Source organism: Colias eurytheme, chromosome 21 (genome assembly GCF_061535395.1).
Source record: "Colias eurytheme isolate Ceu_HAF_F1 chromosome 21, ilColEury1 Martin Lab GWU primary, whole genome shotgun sequence".
Classification (NCBI taxonomy): domain Eukaryota; kingdom Metazoa; phylum Arthropoda; class Insecta; order Lepidoptera; family Pieridae; genus Colias; species Colias eurytheme.
Window position 1 is genome coordinate 5341952 of NC_143000.1, and position 16685 is coordinate 5358636.

General features: G+C 32.3%; 2 protein-coding genes across 2 annotated transcripts in view; one reads left to right on the forward strand and one right to left on the reverse strand.

Moving 5' to 3' along the window:
• LOC149899121 (ankyrin repeat and FYVE domain-containing protein 1) overlaps positions 1–15893 on the reverse strand; it is a 53688-nt gene extending 37795 nt beyond the window's left edge. The window contains exons 1-5 of the mRNA XM_090114733.1: positions 15756–15893; positions 15341–15646; positions 14910–15090; positions 14540–14640; positions 12221–12357 (exon numbers count right to left, since the gene is read on the reverse strand). Of these exons, the coding sequence (XP_089970859.1) occupies positions 12221–12357; positions 14540–14640; positions 14910–15090; positions 15341–15646; positions 15756–15759 (729 nt within the window). The 5' untranslated portion in view covers positions 15760–15893. The remainder of the gene's footprint in view (positions 1–12220; positions 12358–14539; positions 14641–14909; positions 15091–15340; positions 15647–15755) is intronic.
• On the forward strand, positions 4641–11401 carry LOC149899124 (uncharacterized). Its single transcript, XM_090114730.1, has 3 exons — positions 4641–5011; positions 7524–7682; positions 10938–11401. Exons 1-3 carry the CDS (start codon positions 4966–4968, stop codon positions 11198–11200), a joined length of 468 nt encoding a protein of 155 aa, XP_089970856.1. The 5' UTR covers positions 4641–4965; the 3' UTR covers positions 11201–11401.
• Positions 15894–16685: the final 792 nt, after the last annotated feature.

Below are 16685 nucleotides of genomic sequence, written 5' to 3' on the forward strand. Positions count from 1 at the left end.
AGGGGAGAAAATCTCTACCTGAACCTTCGAATTCTCATCTGCACTCAGGTGGACAGCTTACAAGTGACGTCATAGTGCTGAATCTTATTATTTTATGCTCTTATATCATTCTAGATAGGTCAGGTGGTGGGTCAAATGACCCATAATTTTTTCAACATGGGCCTGTAGTCTATAATATCTTGTACTATATAACAAGCATAAGAGAAATGTGGTCGAAAAATAAAAAATAAAATGAGTATGCATTATGCACCTAATTATTTCATGTTATTGTCGATTAAAAATCATTGTAAATTGTAATATTATGTATTCAAAATGTTCGTGCTTAACCAATATTATGTGATAAATCATATTTGTGATATTCAAACCGTTAGTTATAAGGGCTCTAACTGTAAATACCTTAGTAGCAAATATATTTTAATTACTTGTACAAAACTTCATTTCCTTATAAACATTTTAAGAACAAAATGCATAGAATGCTAAAGTTCAGATATTTCAAGTTCAATAGATATAAATAAGTAGTGTGTCAAATCTTAAAAACAGCTTGATATTTCTTCATCACTGCATTTTTTACGTAGCATTCATAAAATATTATTTTCAAAGCTTTTATTTGCCGAAATATCTTTGAATAATTCATAAGCAAATAGTTATTTAATGTGTGATAAATATCAGCATTGGCAAAGACCTTCATTGGATAACGGTACTTTAAATGCTTACTAATTAAGAAGAAGGCTTCATACTTGATGTGAGGTTATCTTGAATTCAGAAACAAAATGATTTTGTGAATATTGTTATCGTGTTTTCGAGTTGTTTTCAATAAAAAAGTGAAAAAAATTTTGTGCTTTTTATTACAATCTATATAATGCTCGGAATTATTATGACAAAATGCTCCTCTCTACTATTTTTATCCTCCTCTGTGCGAGGAGCATTTTGTCATAATAATTAAGTTAAATAATATTTTAAGGTTTTGTAATATAAAATAATCCTAACTAAAATTATGAATGCGAAAGTGTGTATGATATATTATGTCACATAGCAACGAATCAATTTTACGATATGAATTTTTTTGTCTTATGATATTCAGGAGTGACATAACCTACATTCCACCGTGGTGAAACTTTATAACATTCATCTTTTAGAGCAGGCTCCAAGGAGATGTTCGTTTGCAAAAATAGCGGACCTAAATCTGACTTCTGATATATATTGTATAGATCCCAGACATCCTATAGACAGACGTTGCCAACCAGTTTTGTGGTCCCCCTCCCTACCCCGGTAATTAAATATGGCATACAAAGAAAAAAATAAAAAAAAAATTCCAAAACATGCCGTGTGGGGTATCAAATGAAAGAGCTTATTGAGTAGATCACGAATATATAGCATACTATAACATTTCTTACACTTTCACTAAGATTTTTTAGAAAATTTACGAAAATGCTCCATTTTTGAGTTAACTTTAAACCACTATAGATTGAAAACTCATGAATATATTTTTTAAATTATTATTTTAAATAATTAACAATAGTCCATTGTTTACGATTCAATACCCCACATTACCCCCACATTTTTCTTTGTATGCCATATTTAATTACCGTGGTGGGAAGAGGGGGACCACAAAACTGGTTGGCAACATCTGTCTATAAGATGTCTGGGATCTATACAATATACATATATCAGAAGTCAGATTTAGGTCCGCTATTTTTGCAAACGAAACTCCACTAAGAGTCTGGTCTATTTATAACATTCATTAATTATTATGCTAATTTCAGTAGTTCTAGACTTATAAGTTGTGTTACTTAATTAGAAGTTAGGATTATATAAAGTAATAACTAAAACTCTCACTTATTTTTTCTCAGGCATTCAAAATTTTGCGATGCGTACACATTTCTTATCTTTAACAAATTATCATACGGCTTTAAATTTTATCTCCTAATGAATTTGTAAATATTTTTCGAGGAGAACAATTAGTCAGAGATATATTTATATATATATATATATGTTTATAAACATCATTAATTGAGTTTATTTTGAACTGTGACCCTCCCTCATATCTTCTTTTGGGTAAATCTTCTAATCTATACTAATATTAAAAATATTATATGTAAAATAAATTATGTCTCTTAGATGTTTTATCACGTCTGAAACACCGAATTGATTCGCATGTATAGATGGAATAGAATTTATGGCGACTGCAAAATGTAAAGGGGATGAAAAAAAGTATGGCATTAACGGCAAGCCAAAAAAAACTAGTATTTTAACTATGCGGGTTTTTCTTTGACTGCGTAGGCGAAGCCGCGGGCGGAAACCTAGTAAATAATAACATACCCAATGTAAAAAAATAGTTTCATATTCGGCCGACTATATTAATGCTAAACATTTAACCTAATATTTGCGTGCCAATTTATTAATTAAATTCTAAATGTCCTAATTTATAAATTGTCTGGAGACACGACACGACCTAGACGCACACTTTCATTAAAACTATAACAGAGACAATTTAGGTATTAATTTATATCACTCCACCTAAATACTTTTGCTGTATACCTAATGCTTCTAAGATAGCGGTAGATAAAAAATGCTCTTTACAATTAATATTAGAATTATACACGTTTTTATTTTGGAAATCTGAATATACCTAAATAGCAATAAATAAAAAATAAAGTCCATGTGTAAAGCAAGTAATACAATACTTTGTCTGATTCATTGGATGTTTCCTACAGGATGTATCTAATATCTATACATATATGACGATTACCATAAGGTTGGCGCCCTTTTGCTTTATTACGAACAGAGGAGGGACACGATATTTTACTCTAGTAGGGTAGATTTTATGACAAATCTTTATTACGTAGTAAACTCTGACAATTAGAAAATTGTAATTAAACAGCTTGATGATAAGAAGGCAAACATAGTGACTTAATACATAATATATGAATATTCCGTGCTACAAATAAACAGTGCACTGATATTAATATTCGTAACAAGCAATCCAAACTAAAGGCTGTATTTGTTCAGTTTTCCTTACGAATTTCGTCGCCAAGAGGTTTGTGACCTCGTGGAAGGGTCATTGTTTGGCGAATGGTGTGTCACTTTATTCTGTTCGACACATGTCTGATATAAATACTGCATACATAAAAATCCTTGAGACATATCCTCGGTTTCTAAACACAACAAAGGACAAATCCTACGTTTTTTACGACGCTTTACAGTAAATGAGTCCTCAAAGAATTCTTTGTTCTAACTCCTAGCCTAAACACAAACACAAATTTTACAGAGTTGTCGATTTTTATGAGAGCAAATTCGGTTGGATATATGCAGTTGGATATGAAAATTCAGGGACCATATAATCTCAAATTGTAAGTGCTAATTTTGTGTTGTCATTAAGTCATTTCCAAGATATCATCAAATACACATCTAATTGAGAAAGATAAACTGCAATGTTCACTACAGACGAATTACACTGCACAGATAAAAATATCTTAAAAAGCGAGACTATCATAATGCAGATAAAGCGCTCGTGTGACATAAAAAATTTCGCCAGATTGCCCGATCACGTGGCCACATTTTATAAAGGATGTGGATACTGATATCATGTGAAATATTTCACAACCACACGTATTTGCAATAAAACACTACTCTTTAGTAGTTAAAGTTTAAGGTTTTACATTTTTAATTTATGGTAGTGATAAGTACTATATTTATTTAGAAAATAATTATTGTAGGTATATAACGTAAACTTTATTTTACCTATTGCTAACACAGATGTGAATATTTAAAACTAGCGGTCCGCCCCGGCTTCGCCCGTGGTACATATTTACGTTTTCTCTACATAAGAACCATCCTCGTACTTCAAGGAATATAATAAAAAAAGAATTATCGAAATCGGTTCAGCCGTTCTCAAGTTATACGCTTACCTACACATTTTGGGATTCATTTTTATATTATAGATTTACATTCTGGCTTCCATTTTAACAAAAAAGATATCCATGACAAATAATATAACTAAATGATAAATCACAACAGCTTGATTCAGCTCTACCTAGAGCGTCTACAAATCTTCGTAAGCTATTGTATTAGTTTTTGTAGCCAACAATGTATCGATTCATGCTAAAGAGACATAAGCCAAGGTGATATTTTTTCATATATTCATTTCACTTCTAATTGGCAAACCACACCTATAAATATTAAAAAAGTTTAAAAATAAACACAAATAAACTCTTCAGTACGCTTGGCACTTGCCAACAATTTTGAAATACTTCTAGGTACGTTGTTTTTGATGCAATTGGAGAAAGAGTTATCTTTTGAATCAAAAATGAAAGAAACTGCAAAGATATCATAAACAATATTTAGTAATAATTACACCAAACCATCATTAATTAGTACTATGTACTATCGTATTCTAATTAACCATTGCTATTTGCTGTTAACAAGCCGACAAGAAAAGTCGAAGGCAGTCATAAAACGCAAATGTAGAGCAGGGCTGTATTTGTCAATAATTAAATTTATTATACATCTATAAAACTATGGGCGGGATATGACAACGGCCATTATCTATCGCATGACGTAGGCATTGATAAAAAACAAATCAATGGGCAAATCGTCCGCGTAGTGTAACAAAAATAAAATTCTTTAGCGGAGCGCCAAACCGCGATTCAGTAATGCGCCGGCGCCAGCATCGATCGCGTGAATCACCACCAGCGCGCGGATCCGAGAGCCTTATTCCTTTGATATTTAGACAAGACCCGTTCCACTGCTGGCTTTACTTCCTGTGAATCATGACTTGAGCGATTTCAGTGGGTCGAAGCCAGCCGAAGCACATGTAGCAATATGCGCCGGGCGCGCGACCGCGTAAGTCGGCGTTACACACTTAACGCAATTTCGACACTTAAAACTCGTATGCGGCTTTAATGCAAGTTTGTTTATTTGATTTATGGATTCTAAGAGCATTTGAGTGGCGAACCGTGTTTCACTATGGAGTTGCTCTTACGTTATCTCGTGTTAACATTGTTTTGGAAAAGTAAGTATTATTTGTGAATTTTTATGATTCTATTTTTTTTATTTAAGTAGGACAGTGACATATAGCGTAACACATTTTTATTGTCTAACGGACATCAATAAAATTGAAATCTAATTAGTATTCAAGTCAAATTTTTAAGTAGGAAGAACAACACTACAAAGACGGAATTAAAACGTACTATCAAAACTTAAACTGATATCCTATTTGTATTTATTACTGACCTTGCTGTGATGTTAATAAAATTGTAAATATACACATTCGTTGTATAAATTCAATTTCAATATATTTTATGATACTTATATATTATTTATTTGACTTCAAACATAATTGCTGGTTACTTTCGGCTTTACAAAAGTACGCGCGCGAATGACGGAAAATTAATATTTTTAAGGCAGTAAAAGTAAATTTAACGATGTACTAAACGTAAACTGTTTAAACGGTGAAACTAAATTTATTTATTCTCTAATTAAGTATGTACTTAAAACAAGTCTTATATTATTTCTATCTGGATATTAAAATATGATGGATGTTTCAGTAAAATATTTTAGGACAAAATACCTATAAATTATTGCAACACAGCTGTTACAATATTTTATTCTTATTTTTTTTAATAAGTCTACGTTACAATCAAGTTTTATTTTCTTTTGAAGGTGTCACAAAATATTTGTAAAGACAATTATTAAAACTTTTGAAATTGACTAAAGAATGTTATACACGAATAGTTGAAAGTTAAATAAACACCAGACAGTACAAAGCAATTAATTAAACGACTTGATTAAATTGGAGACAGAAATAAATGGGGAACCGAAATGATAACGTTAATGTCTGAAAAAGTCAAAACGATGTTTTTTTTGTATTACGTACGCAAAACGTTTATTAGGTAGGTATCTATTAAATACATAGAACAAGAATCTTATGAAATGAAGTTATTTTACGTTAGTAAATAAATTGATTAATAAAATTCGGTAATATGTAGATTAGAACTTTCGGTAGCACAAAATTTTGGCTGATAGGTACCTGATAAGATAAGTCTCGTACCTATTTAGCAACTTTTCCTTTTTGTTTCACATTCCCTTTTCTAAATGGTCCGCCCGACATTACAGTGAAATGTTCACAAATCAAAATATTTTAAATAAAATTATTTTTCATTGTGAATTTTAAACACTTTTGTTCTTGCAGCACCAACCATACGAACTGATTTGATTAGCATACGTTAATTGTACTGTGCTTTCATCAATATTTATCATCATAGTTTACTGGAATATGGTAGACATGGTCTGAAAATTATAATATTAAAAAGAATACATTATACGGTTATCGAACCGAGTGTTATACAAGCGTGGCATAGATTAATCGATGTTAGAATATAAAAATAACACTTTAGCATCTGTTTTGAGTCTGGTCTAGGAATGCTAATATATGGTGCTTATGTAAGTAAATTATTACTTAATATTCTAACTTGGGAATAGTTTACTAAAACGTGGTTATAAAAGTTCGAGAGTTTACCGACAAACCGTAACAAATTTTGATTGTTGTATTGTAATTTATAAATGCGAAGTATAACAATATATTTTGCGTACAGCAAACTGAAAATTGTATTACAGTGCACTTGATAAGGCATATCAGTGGCTCATTAACAATATTGAACACAGTTATAATAACAATGTTAAATTAAAAGTTCAATAGCTGCATAATAAAATATCGTTTGAATGTGTGACGACGCCAAATAAAAATAACTCGATCTTTTTCGTAGAGTTGTTTCAGGTGTTTTCATTTGTGACATCAGAAAAATAATACTATAATTTGAGAAAAAAAACATTAACTGGCAATACATCTTTATAGCACGTCAAAAAGCCAGACTAGACTATCGATCTGTAACTGAACCTAACTAAGGTTAGAGAGATGTTCTTCTGATTAATACACTGTTACACGACAGATAATATTTAATGTTTTGGGAAAAAAAAAACAGATCATTATTATTTAATATTTATTTTACAAAGCCTACGAAAATGGTCAATATAATATGTACATAGTGATTAGTGTTAACTGTTACGGCCATAGAGGCATAATAGTCGAATTAATAACCTCCCAATCCATTGCAATGCTTGTAACATTCATTATTATAATACATAGTTAAATTCAAATCGAGCACGTCCATCGAATTAAGAAAATGATATCGCCTACACAGGAAATACGATCTTCTTTCAATGGAGTTTGACCTAGTATTTCAGGGCTTTGTCATTTACAAACCCACATAATTAAATATTTATTCAAATGTATAGACTTATACGCTTCCTTTTTTATTTAATTATTTAGATTTGTGAAGAAATTATAATTTTTGAATAAATGTGTGAAAAATATCATCAAATGTAAATTTCAATCCAATTCTAATGACACAACAATCTTATTGGAAATTGGAATATGAATAGACTTATGATAAATCATTTTTCATCATATCTCGCGACTATCCTACGCAATCGATTTAATATTCATATTTTTATAATATTTTCAGTGTCATCGTCGATTCGTTGCTACATATGTGTGCCCGAACAAACATACGAAGGTATACCATTATGTCAAACCTTCAACGGCAGTGACAGATACCTGGGTGATTGCAAACATTCCACTATGTGTTTTAAGAGAGAAACCTCATTAGATTTAGGAAATGGAAGTAAGTACTAAGTAACTCATAAAATAACTATCGGACGATAATGACTATCATTATCGTCCTGCTACAATCTACATTATATCTAAGCCTGCTGACTGAATATACTATGTCGAGTATCTATGGCAGTGCTAAGAACAAACCTATATGCATTACCGCAAAGAAATATATTTTAGCCATAGTTGGAACGACCTTATGTGTCAGAGGCAAAGTGTGTCAAATGTTGCTAAATACGCGATACACCTAGCACTTAAAAGGCGTTATGTCTGTTACAGTCATGATTAACTAAATGTTTTTAATCTCAATTAATATTCATACGATTTTCCTTGTGTGAACTTATGTTTCCTTTTTCAATTAAAATTATTCTAAATCAAATATAATTGCTACAGAATTTTATAACTAAACGAGGAAACTTGTATTTTGTCCTCATACTTATAATTTTGTGTTGAACCATTTACGAAGAACGAAAAGCAATATGAAAAATATATTGCTGCTACACCCAATTATATAGAACTTCAAATTTTACACTGTTTCGGAGCTGGGTAACCACATTTTTAAAATAAGCATCGTTAAACAAAAAGACAGTGTTAGTTTCATTCGATTTGATTCGCATTCCTTAGAATTCATGCAGAACCCTTGTATGTACATCGCTAACTTTTACATTAAGGTACATCATTATCCTACATACAATTAGGTCAACTGATTACACTAAGAAGCCGACACACATGTCGCAGAATGCAAAGACGGTCAATTAGCGTAATTCGTGAAATCATTGCCGAAGCTCTTTACATCTGACGATTTCAAGTATAAATTAATATCGAGTTTCATACCACATGTCAGAGTATCGTTTGTGATTTAGCCGGATGGTTTTAATATTTTGTTTTATATTATATTTGGCACAGTTAGCGTTATGTACTTACTGTAATAGAAAATCAATTAGCAATAGTAAACGCTGCTAATAGAAGATGACTTTTAGCAGCACAATTAGTGAACTAAGTAGGTTCAATTATCTATGTTGTTAAATAACACGTTTATAAAAAAGAAAAGAAAATACAAAATACATATATTTTGATAGGTTTTTGAACCGAAAGATTATCGACAGTTGTTATAGAATTAGATAGCTTCGTTTGTAACGTTATTTGAGGAGAACCGTAAAACCAGTTTTAATCCTGTTCAAAAATGTATAATACCTGTGCGAAAATTTGACCTTTATGATTTCTTAAAACAATTTGGTCATTTGACATTTTTCTTAGTATACTTAATAGAATTCAGTACAATATTTTGTTCTACCTACCTGCAAAATATTTAGCACAACTATTATTAGTGAAAAGTCTTCAGAATACTCACTCAGATATTTGACATTTCGCTTATTTTATAGAGTGCGTTGTTTACTATTTTATTAGCCCCGGCTTCGGCCGTGGACCGTGGTACATGTTTACGTTTTCTGTCCATAGGATCCATCCTCGTATTTCAAGGAATATAATAAAAAAAATATTTATAGTCCGGGATACATCGCCCATTTTTGCAAGTGATTACTATCAAGCTAATTTTTCGTGAGTAGCTTTATTTTGATGAGATGCCCAATAATTTCATGTATGAAACTCTCGATTGTGGTAGCTACCAGAGGAAACAAGGATAAAATATTTTGATTTGATGGTTCTCAAATATTAATTACTAACTGAATGTTTTTTTTTGTTCAATCTCAAGATAATTATCTAAATTATTCGAAAAAATATTTGTCCTACAAAATCTATGGTTTAATCAAAGAGTCCCCCTTTCCAATGTGTATCGATAACGAAGTCATCATAAATGATTACTAACAAGCTGATTTTTTTATTTTCACTTATTTAATACTTATATAATTCAATAGACATATTGTCCTACAAATTGCGTAATAAATATTTGAGAACCGTCAAATCAAAAATTTTTATCCTTGTTACCTCTGTAAGCTACCACAATCGAGAGTTTCGTACATGAAATTATTGGGCATCTCATCAAAATAAAGCTACTCAACGAAAAATAATTAGCTTGATAGTAATCACTTGCAAAAATGGGCGATGTATCCCGGACTATTAACGAAATCAGCCGTTCTCGAGAAGCTCTTACCAACACATTTTGCGAATCATTTTTATATTATAGAATATATAGAAATAGATAATATTATTTATGTATTAAGACGAATCTTGGGCGGATTTTAAAATACAGTCGGAATCGTTACCTTAAATCTCGTTAAGGTATGCTCTATAATAAAAACGAAAACAATACAGAAGCATTCCTTTCACGGACACTATGTCCTAATTAATGAATTTAACTACATTAATTTATCATAAAGTACCTATTAATAGTAATGCTACAATGTATTGTTTTCCGTATAATGTAACAAAGCTTTATTGTAGTTACTCATTACTGGGCTTACACACATCGGTAATCCCGCGGGAAGTTAGAGGAAACTCATCGGCTATTACTGTCTGGTTATCTGTTTTGTTATAATTTAAGAAAAATTAAAATTTATTTATGCGCATTAATAACAAACAATAGAATTAAAAAAAAATACATCAGACAAAAGACCATTTATGCATAAAAATTAAATTTTACCATTTTTGTGTTGTTTTATTTATAGCGCTTATCGTACTTAATTATAATATGTAAAATTTCTATCATAATATTCAGTATTTCAGTTTTCCATAAAATTTATGAGAACCTATTTGTCAACTGTAAACAGATGTGGTGCACTTTAATGCATGTACGGGATGTACCTAACATATTATGGTCCTTTAATTCGAGGGCATGCAAATTTCCTTATGATAATATTACATAGGGATAAAATAACCAGACGATTATTGTTGCATTATATTGAATAAAATTCAATTGTATTTAAGCAGACTAATTAAAGTATTCTGCCCACGACCACACCACGACTATCAAATTTATTTTGCTGTATGGAGACTAAGTAATCAAGTTAATCCTCCCTCCTCCGGTTTATTTACGTTTACGACTTTTTCTTTATGATTGCAGACGTCATGAACTTAATATCTACCTCATATGTTTAACTTTATATTCATAGCCAAAAAAATGAATTAAATACTACTTGGTGGTATACTTTATATATACTATTCATTTCTTGAACCATTTAATACCTACTATGTATATTAAGATTTTTCACCAAATTCATCATAAAATGCTATACAAAGACTTATATATACATTTAAAGTTCTTCAACAATGTAAACGTACAAATTCAATGTAACGTTTTCATTTCCAGAGTCGTTTGTGTCCATATCTCGAGGATGTGCTGCGCAAACAATGAGCGGTAATCAAGAGAAAATCAACGGCAAATGGACACCAGTGGACACCATTTACGATGCCTACGATGATGGTTGCCAAGAAGTTCCTAACTTGTTTGACAGACCCACAAAGACTTTGGACTGTTACTGTCGTGGGGATCTTTGTAATAGCTCTTATCAAAATCATTTAAGCTACTTCTCAATGCTGTTAATCCCGTTGATATATATTTTGTTACGGTAGTCACGGGATGGAAAATTATCTTTAGGACTGTTTAAATTATTGATTCTGTATACCATTGGGCAAATATGGCTCGCGTTGTCTCGTCATTTCATTCTGTATTTTCTTTTAGTTTAAGTAAATGCTTTATTATATGTTAAAAGATACGTAAGCCATCAAAAGTTGAGTTTTTTATTATCTATGAACAAGTCACTTTGACGAAATACTTTTTTTTTTTTTTTTGTGTGGTGTCTCTCAATGTTATCCAGAAGGGCTTCTACATTTTAACGCGGACGCAGGGGTGAACTGAAGGTTCACCCTGGTAGCGACATGCACAAGGGCGTCCCCCCTTGACGGGGACCACGAACCTCGGCTTGAGCTGTCGCTTGAGTGGAGGAGGCCGGAAGGGCCCTAATCGGACGGGACGAAATACTTTTGTAACATAAAAATATAAGCGCTTTCTAAGAGTAATGAATCCAAAGACACGTGAAAATGTTAAGCATCACACGAGCTTTATAAACAACTACCTAGTCATAATCACAATCGAGTTAGGTTATTAATAAAATAATTGTTATGTTAAATGCTCTATACTGCCAAGGATAGTGTTTATAAAACATTAGCTGTAGCTTGTACGTTTATACAAAACTTTGTCGTTTTTTTTACTGCTATGTGTATGCAAAATTTTTAATATTTAATGATGTTGTCATTCCTCAAGTCTTTAGATTTAAATATAAGATAACTTATTTGAAAATGTGTTTTAATTAATCTTTTTGGTTATCTGTATTCACAGTGACATCTGGTTACGCATATTTATGAATGTTGCTGGTTACATTTCAACTAGTGAAATTGTGCTACCTTCGCAGCACTATCGGTTTTTTCTGATTCTAATCACCTCCTTGGTTAAATTATGCACACACGTTTGAACACATGTGAAGCACTGGTATATGACAGTTGCCGAACAATGACGAAGATTTCTATGCGCATTATCAGTTTGGGAGTACTGTACACATTGCATCACCAAAAATATAATAAAGGTGTACTCACATTAGCATGGTTTTCGACAAGGCACAAGAATACGACATCCTCACGCAGCAAGCGGACCGCGCCGTGCAGCGGCTGCGGCGTTTTGCTCTTTAACATGCGGTAGAGGAGTGCTGAGGACATGTGCGCGAAGTCCTCCCCTGTATCGTTATACACAGGATAAATATTCAATTAAAAATAGATATTTACAACTGGAAACAAAATACACACAGACAAAAAAGAAGTCCCTAATTTTGATTTGGTAGTAGGTCGAAATTGAGCACTCACATCCTAATGAACCTAAATAAGTAAAAAAATAATAAATACAGATTTTGTATGCAATCAGTAAAAAAAATATATTTTGAGGTTCAAAAAGTTATGTAGCTATTTGATAGATTTATCGTAGTAAAATTTCTTAATTTCTTGTAAATACGTTTTATGTGCATAAAAAAAATCAAAATATTATAGTGAATTACATGAAAAAAAAATGTTGTGTGGTTTTATGAAACCACGGTAAAAGTGAAACTGTACGAAAGGTTCCGAACACTGCTTTGTGTAGCGCATGTCGCGTGACAGTCGGCTGCCGAGTAGGTATACCTACTCGGCAGCCGCGATACACGCGTTTTGACAAAAAGTTTGAGACGATGTAATAAAAGTTTCACTTTAAAAGTTCCAACATTAATTAACAAAAACCATAGACAATATTATGCTATAGAAAAAATCATCAGTTTATATATTATATCAGTCAGTAAAAAAAAAAAAATTGCTATCACCACCAAAAATAATTAATATATAGTATAATTTTGCAATGCACCTCAATTAATATACTCACCTAATTATAGACATATCTAAAACAGAATTGATAGTCCAAATAGATTGTCATGCATTATCACAATATAAAGTATTGTGGATGAAGGAATATAGTATGTACTCTACCAACTGAATATCATACTTAACCAGTTAATTTTACAGGCAACTGGCTAGGCCTTGATGGATGTTGTCGGAAAATTGTGTATAAAATGCTGTGTAACATTTCAATTATGAAATTATTAACTTGTATATTTTGATCAATTGGACCACTAAATTAGTGCACTTGTTAAGGGGGCGTCCATAAATTACGTGAGTTGTTTCAGGGGGGGAGGGGGTCGAGTAAAACCTCATCTAACCTTACGTTGGGGAGAGGTGGGGTGTCGGCAAATATCACGCAATTTTTTTTTAATTGAAACACAACAAAATATACTCTTTTGGTCCATTTAATCCAAATAACATGCTTAAGATTTTAATGTTACGGTTAAGATTTAAATATTCTATTGTTACCTTGTTATATAACTCTAAGGGCCGATTTTTCAATGCTTGGATAAAACTTATTAGTCGAATAATGTATAAAACTACCATTTTAAAAACATATTCTAATTGCCCGTATTTGACAGTTTACGTGACATTTTAATATTATCGTGTAATACTTTATTGGTCGGATAAGTTTTATCCAAGCATTGAAAAATCGGCCATTATTATAACTTTCAGCAATACATATTAATTACTATTTTTAACTAGTCGTAAACAAAAGCACGAAGCAATTTTTTTTTTCTTTTTACAATGACAAATAAACATAAGAAACCCACATTTTGAAAAATATCACGTGAGATGGGGGGATGGGGGAGGGGGTTCAATAAAATCTCATGATGTCTCACCAGAGGGGGAGGGAGGGTCAAAAAATAGACAAAAACACCTCACGTAATTTATGGACGCTCCCTAACATGTGACCATAAAAACCTATGCACAATGGGTGCTGGATTTGATTCCTTGTTGATACAAAGAAAAACAAATCTTGGTCTGACAGGATGCAGAAGGCTGTTTACCTGCTTTTCCCAAAATAAAACAGATCAGTGAAACAGGTTTATGAATTACTCCACTAGGGGACACAGGACAATCTGTTACATCAATTTTATTAATATTTACCAAGCAATGATTAGCTGATGCAATATAATAGTAATTGAAACTACAAGACAGGACAAGTAATAGTTAAAATAGTAAAAACAGATATTGTTCATTTAGACTGATCGGTTGGCTTGGTTGGTAGTGGCCCTGCCTTCCAAGCCAGAGGTTGTGGGTTCGTTTCCCACATGGGGCAAATATTTGTTTGATGAACATAGATGTTTGCCATGGGTCTGTTAATTATCTATATTCTATATAAGTATTTATTTAAAATTATATATGTATGTTTATCAGCCATCTGGTTCCCATAACACCAGCAAAAACTTAGTATGGGATCAGATTTTACTGTGTGTGAAAATTGTACTGAAATATTTATTTATTAATTAACATTAAAACAAAGTAATATACCTGTGAGATCATCCCAATGTGCTGAAATAAGGCCAGAACAGTGTTCTTTTAATGCTGTGGCACCAATTTCATCTGCTGCTGAGTAAAACTTTACACATGTTCTGTAATAAAAAAATAGAATATTAAAAAATCAAATGCTATACTATCAACACACATTCAGTATTGGTACATTTTATGAGTCTTGGGTTGTTATAAATCAAATATTTACTAAATTATTAAAATTTAATAAATAATCTTAGTGTACTTGTAAAAGTTATAACATCTGGTGAGATGCACTAGCCAGTAAGTGCCCATTCACACTTGCCCTATTTAACAAATGTTTTGGGGTTGCTATTAATAAAAAATAACAAAATTTGCACATAATACACACCTTACACCAACAGATGCAATTAGGGCCTGTTCACACTTGCCCACAAGGCCATATAGCTTGAAACTTGCAGCTGATTTCATCAACTGGAGGGCAAAAGAATCCCCTCTTGATAAATCCACCAAATCTGTGTAAAGCCACTTGAGAAGAGCTGACCCAACATCGTCAGGGAGAGATGACCAATCTGTAAGATTATTTAAAACAGTAAGTTTTGTAGATAGGTGAATGTTATAGCATTATAATATTTTCAACATGATGACATTCAAAGATTACATTAGATTTATGTCTACTGATAGTTATAATAATTATTTCACAATATGGAGTATGTATTTATCATCAAGGAAATCAATTTGTATTACTAATGATTTATTTTGGCTAAACAAATGCTCTAAATGCGGCTAAATAAATATCTATAGCTAGCATATTCAACTTACCTAATTCGGATTGGTTTTTCAGTGCTTCTTCATTCCAATCATCAGAACGAGCATTTAATACAAACTTATGACCAGGCATTGATTTGTTCTGTAGCTTAATCGCGATATCTGAATATGTTTCTCTTCCATACAATGAAGAAACTGTCATCAAAAGTCTCGCTACAAAGCTAGTTTCACTCAAGTCGCCGGCGGACGCCGCAGCGAGGGTGTACTTCCTCTCTACTTCAGCGCAATGACTTTGCAGTTTCCCATACTCCTCCTTCAGCAACGCCAAATGTTGCTGAAGCTTCGTAACTTCGCTTGATGCTGCACAAATTATCATAATCACTTTCATAAACTAGCCAGGAAACTAATAACAACGCCCACTAAAACAAGCCTACCAGAAATGTAGTGATTAAATTTCACATTAACTTACCCATAGCGAAATTAATCCACCAACTTCGTTGTATTTGTAGCCCTTCTTATTTTTTATTTATTTTCTTAATTTATTTATAATATAAACTAATGACAAATAAACGAAGACCATTTAATGTTGACACTTCTGCTGATTGGACAGCTGACATTTGACAGAGGACATCATTCATCAATGATCTTCTGACAAGCCTTATTGCCATTTTAAATAAACCAAAAATTACCGTTTAGACCACGTTTAGACAAGGACATGTGGGTCCTAATACCGATTTTTTTTAATTATAGACACAGTAGCTTAGAGTATAGATAGTATCTATAGAGTACGAACAACCAAGTGGGAACAGTAGGCACAGGTGGGAACAACACGACGTTCCCGCCGCGCGCGCTCGTAGTCGTGGTTGAGTGCTGACGAAGTGCGTTGCTCTGGATTTTTAATCATATGTAGTGCTGGGGCCACACGAGTAAACATGGTGAAATCTGCAGTTATATCTTGCAAAAACGATACTAGAAAATACACAAAATTGAAATCTAGTATCACATTTCATCAGTAAGTCGATTGTTATACTTATTTTTATGAAAATAAATCTAGCATCGCGGGGGTGAAGGGGAGGTGGGAGGCGGACACGCGCAGGCTCGCTCGCGCACCTCACTGCCGCCACGTGATCATAGTGATGTGACCTGACCAACGCTGTACTCGATATAAAGTTTACTAGAAGAACTATATTTTAACAAATTATTTATTTAACTTTAAAATTAAAACTCTTTTAAAAATGTATTATAAATAAATTTGTGGTGTGTTTTGTACTTAGATCATTAAGTAATGGATGGAGTACGCTGGCAAATGTTCTAACTAAACTTTCTGCTGATTTTGGTGCGGGGAGGGCAACTCACACTATTGAAACACAATCACACATTCACAAAAATAATTTGTGTC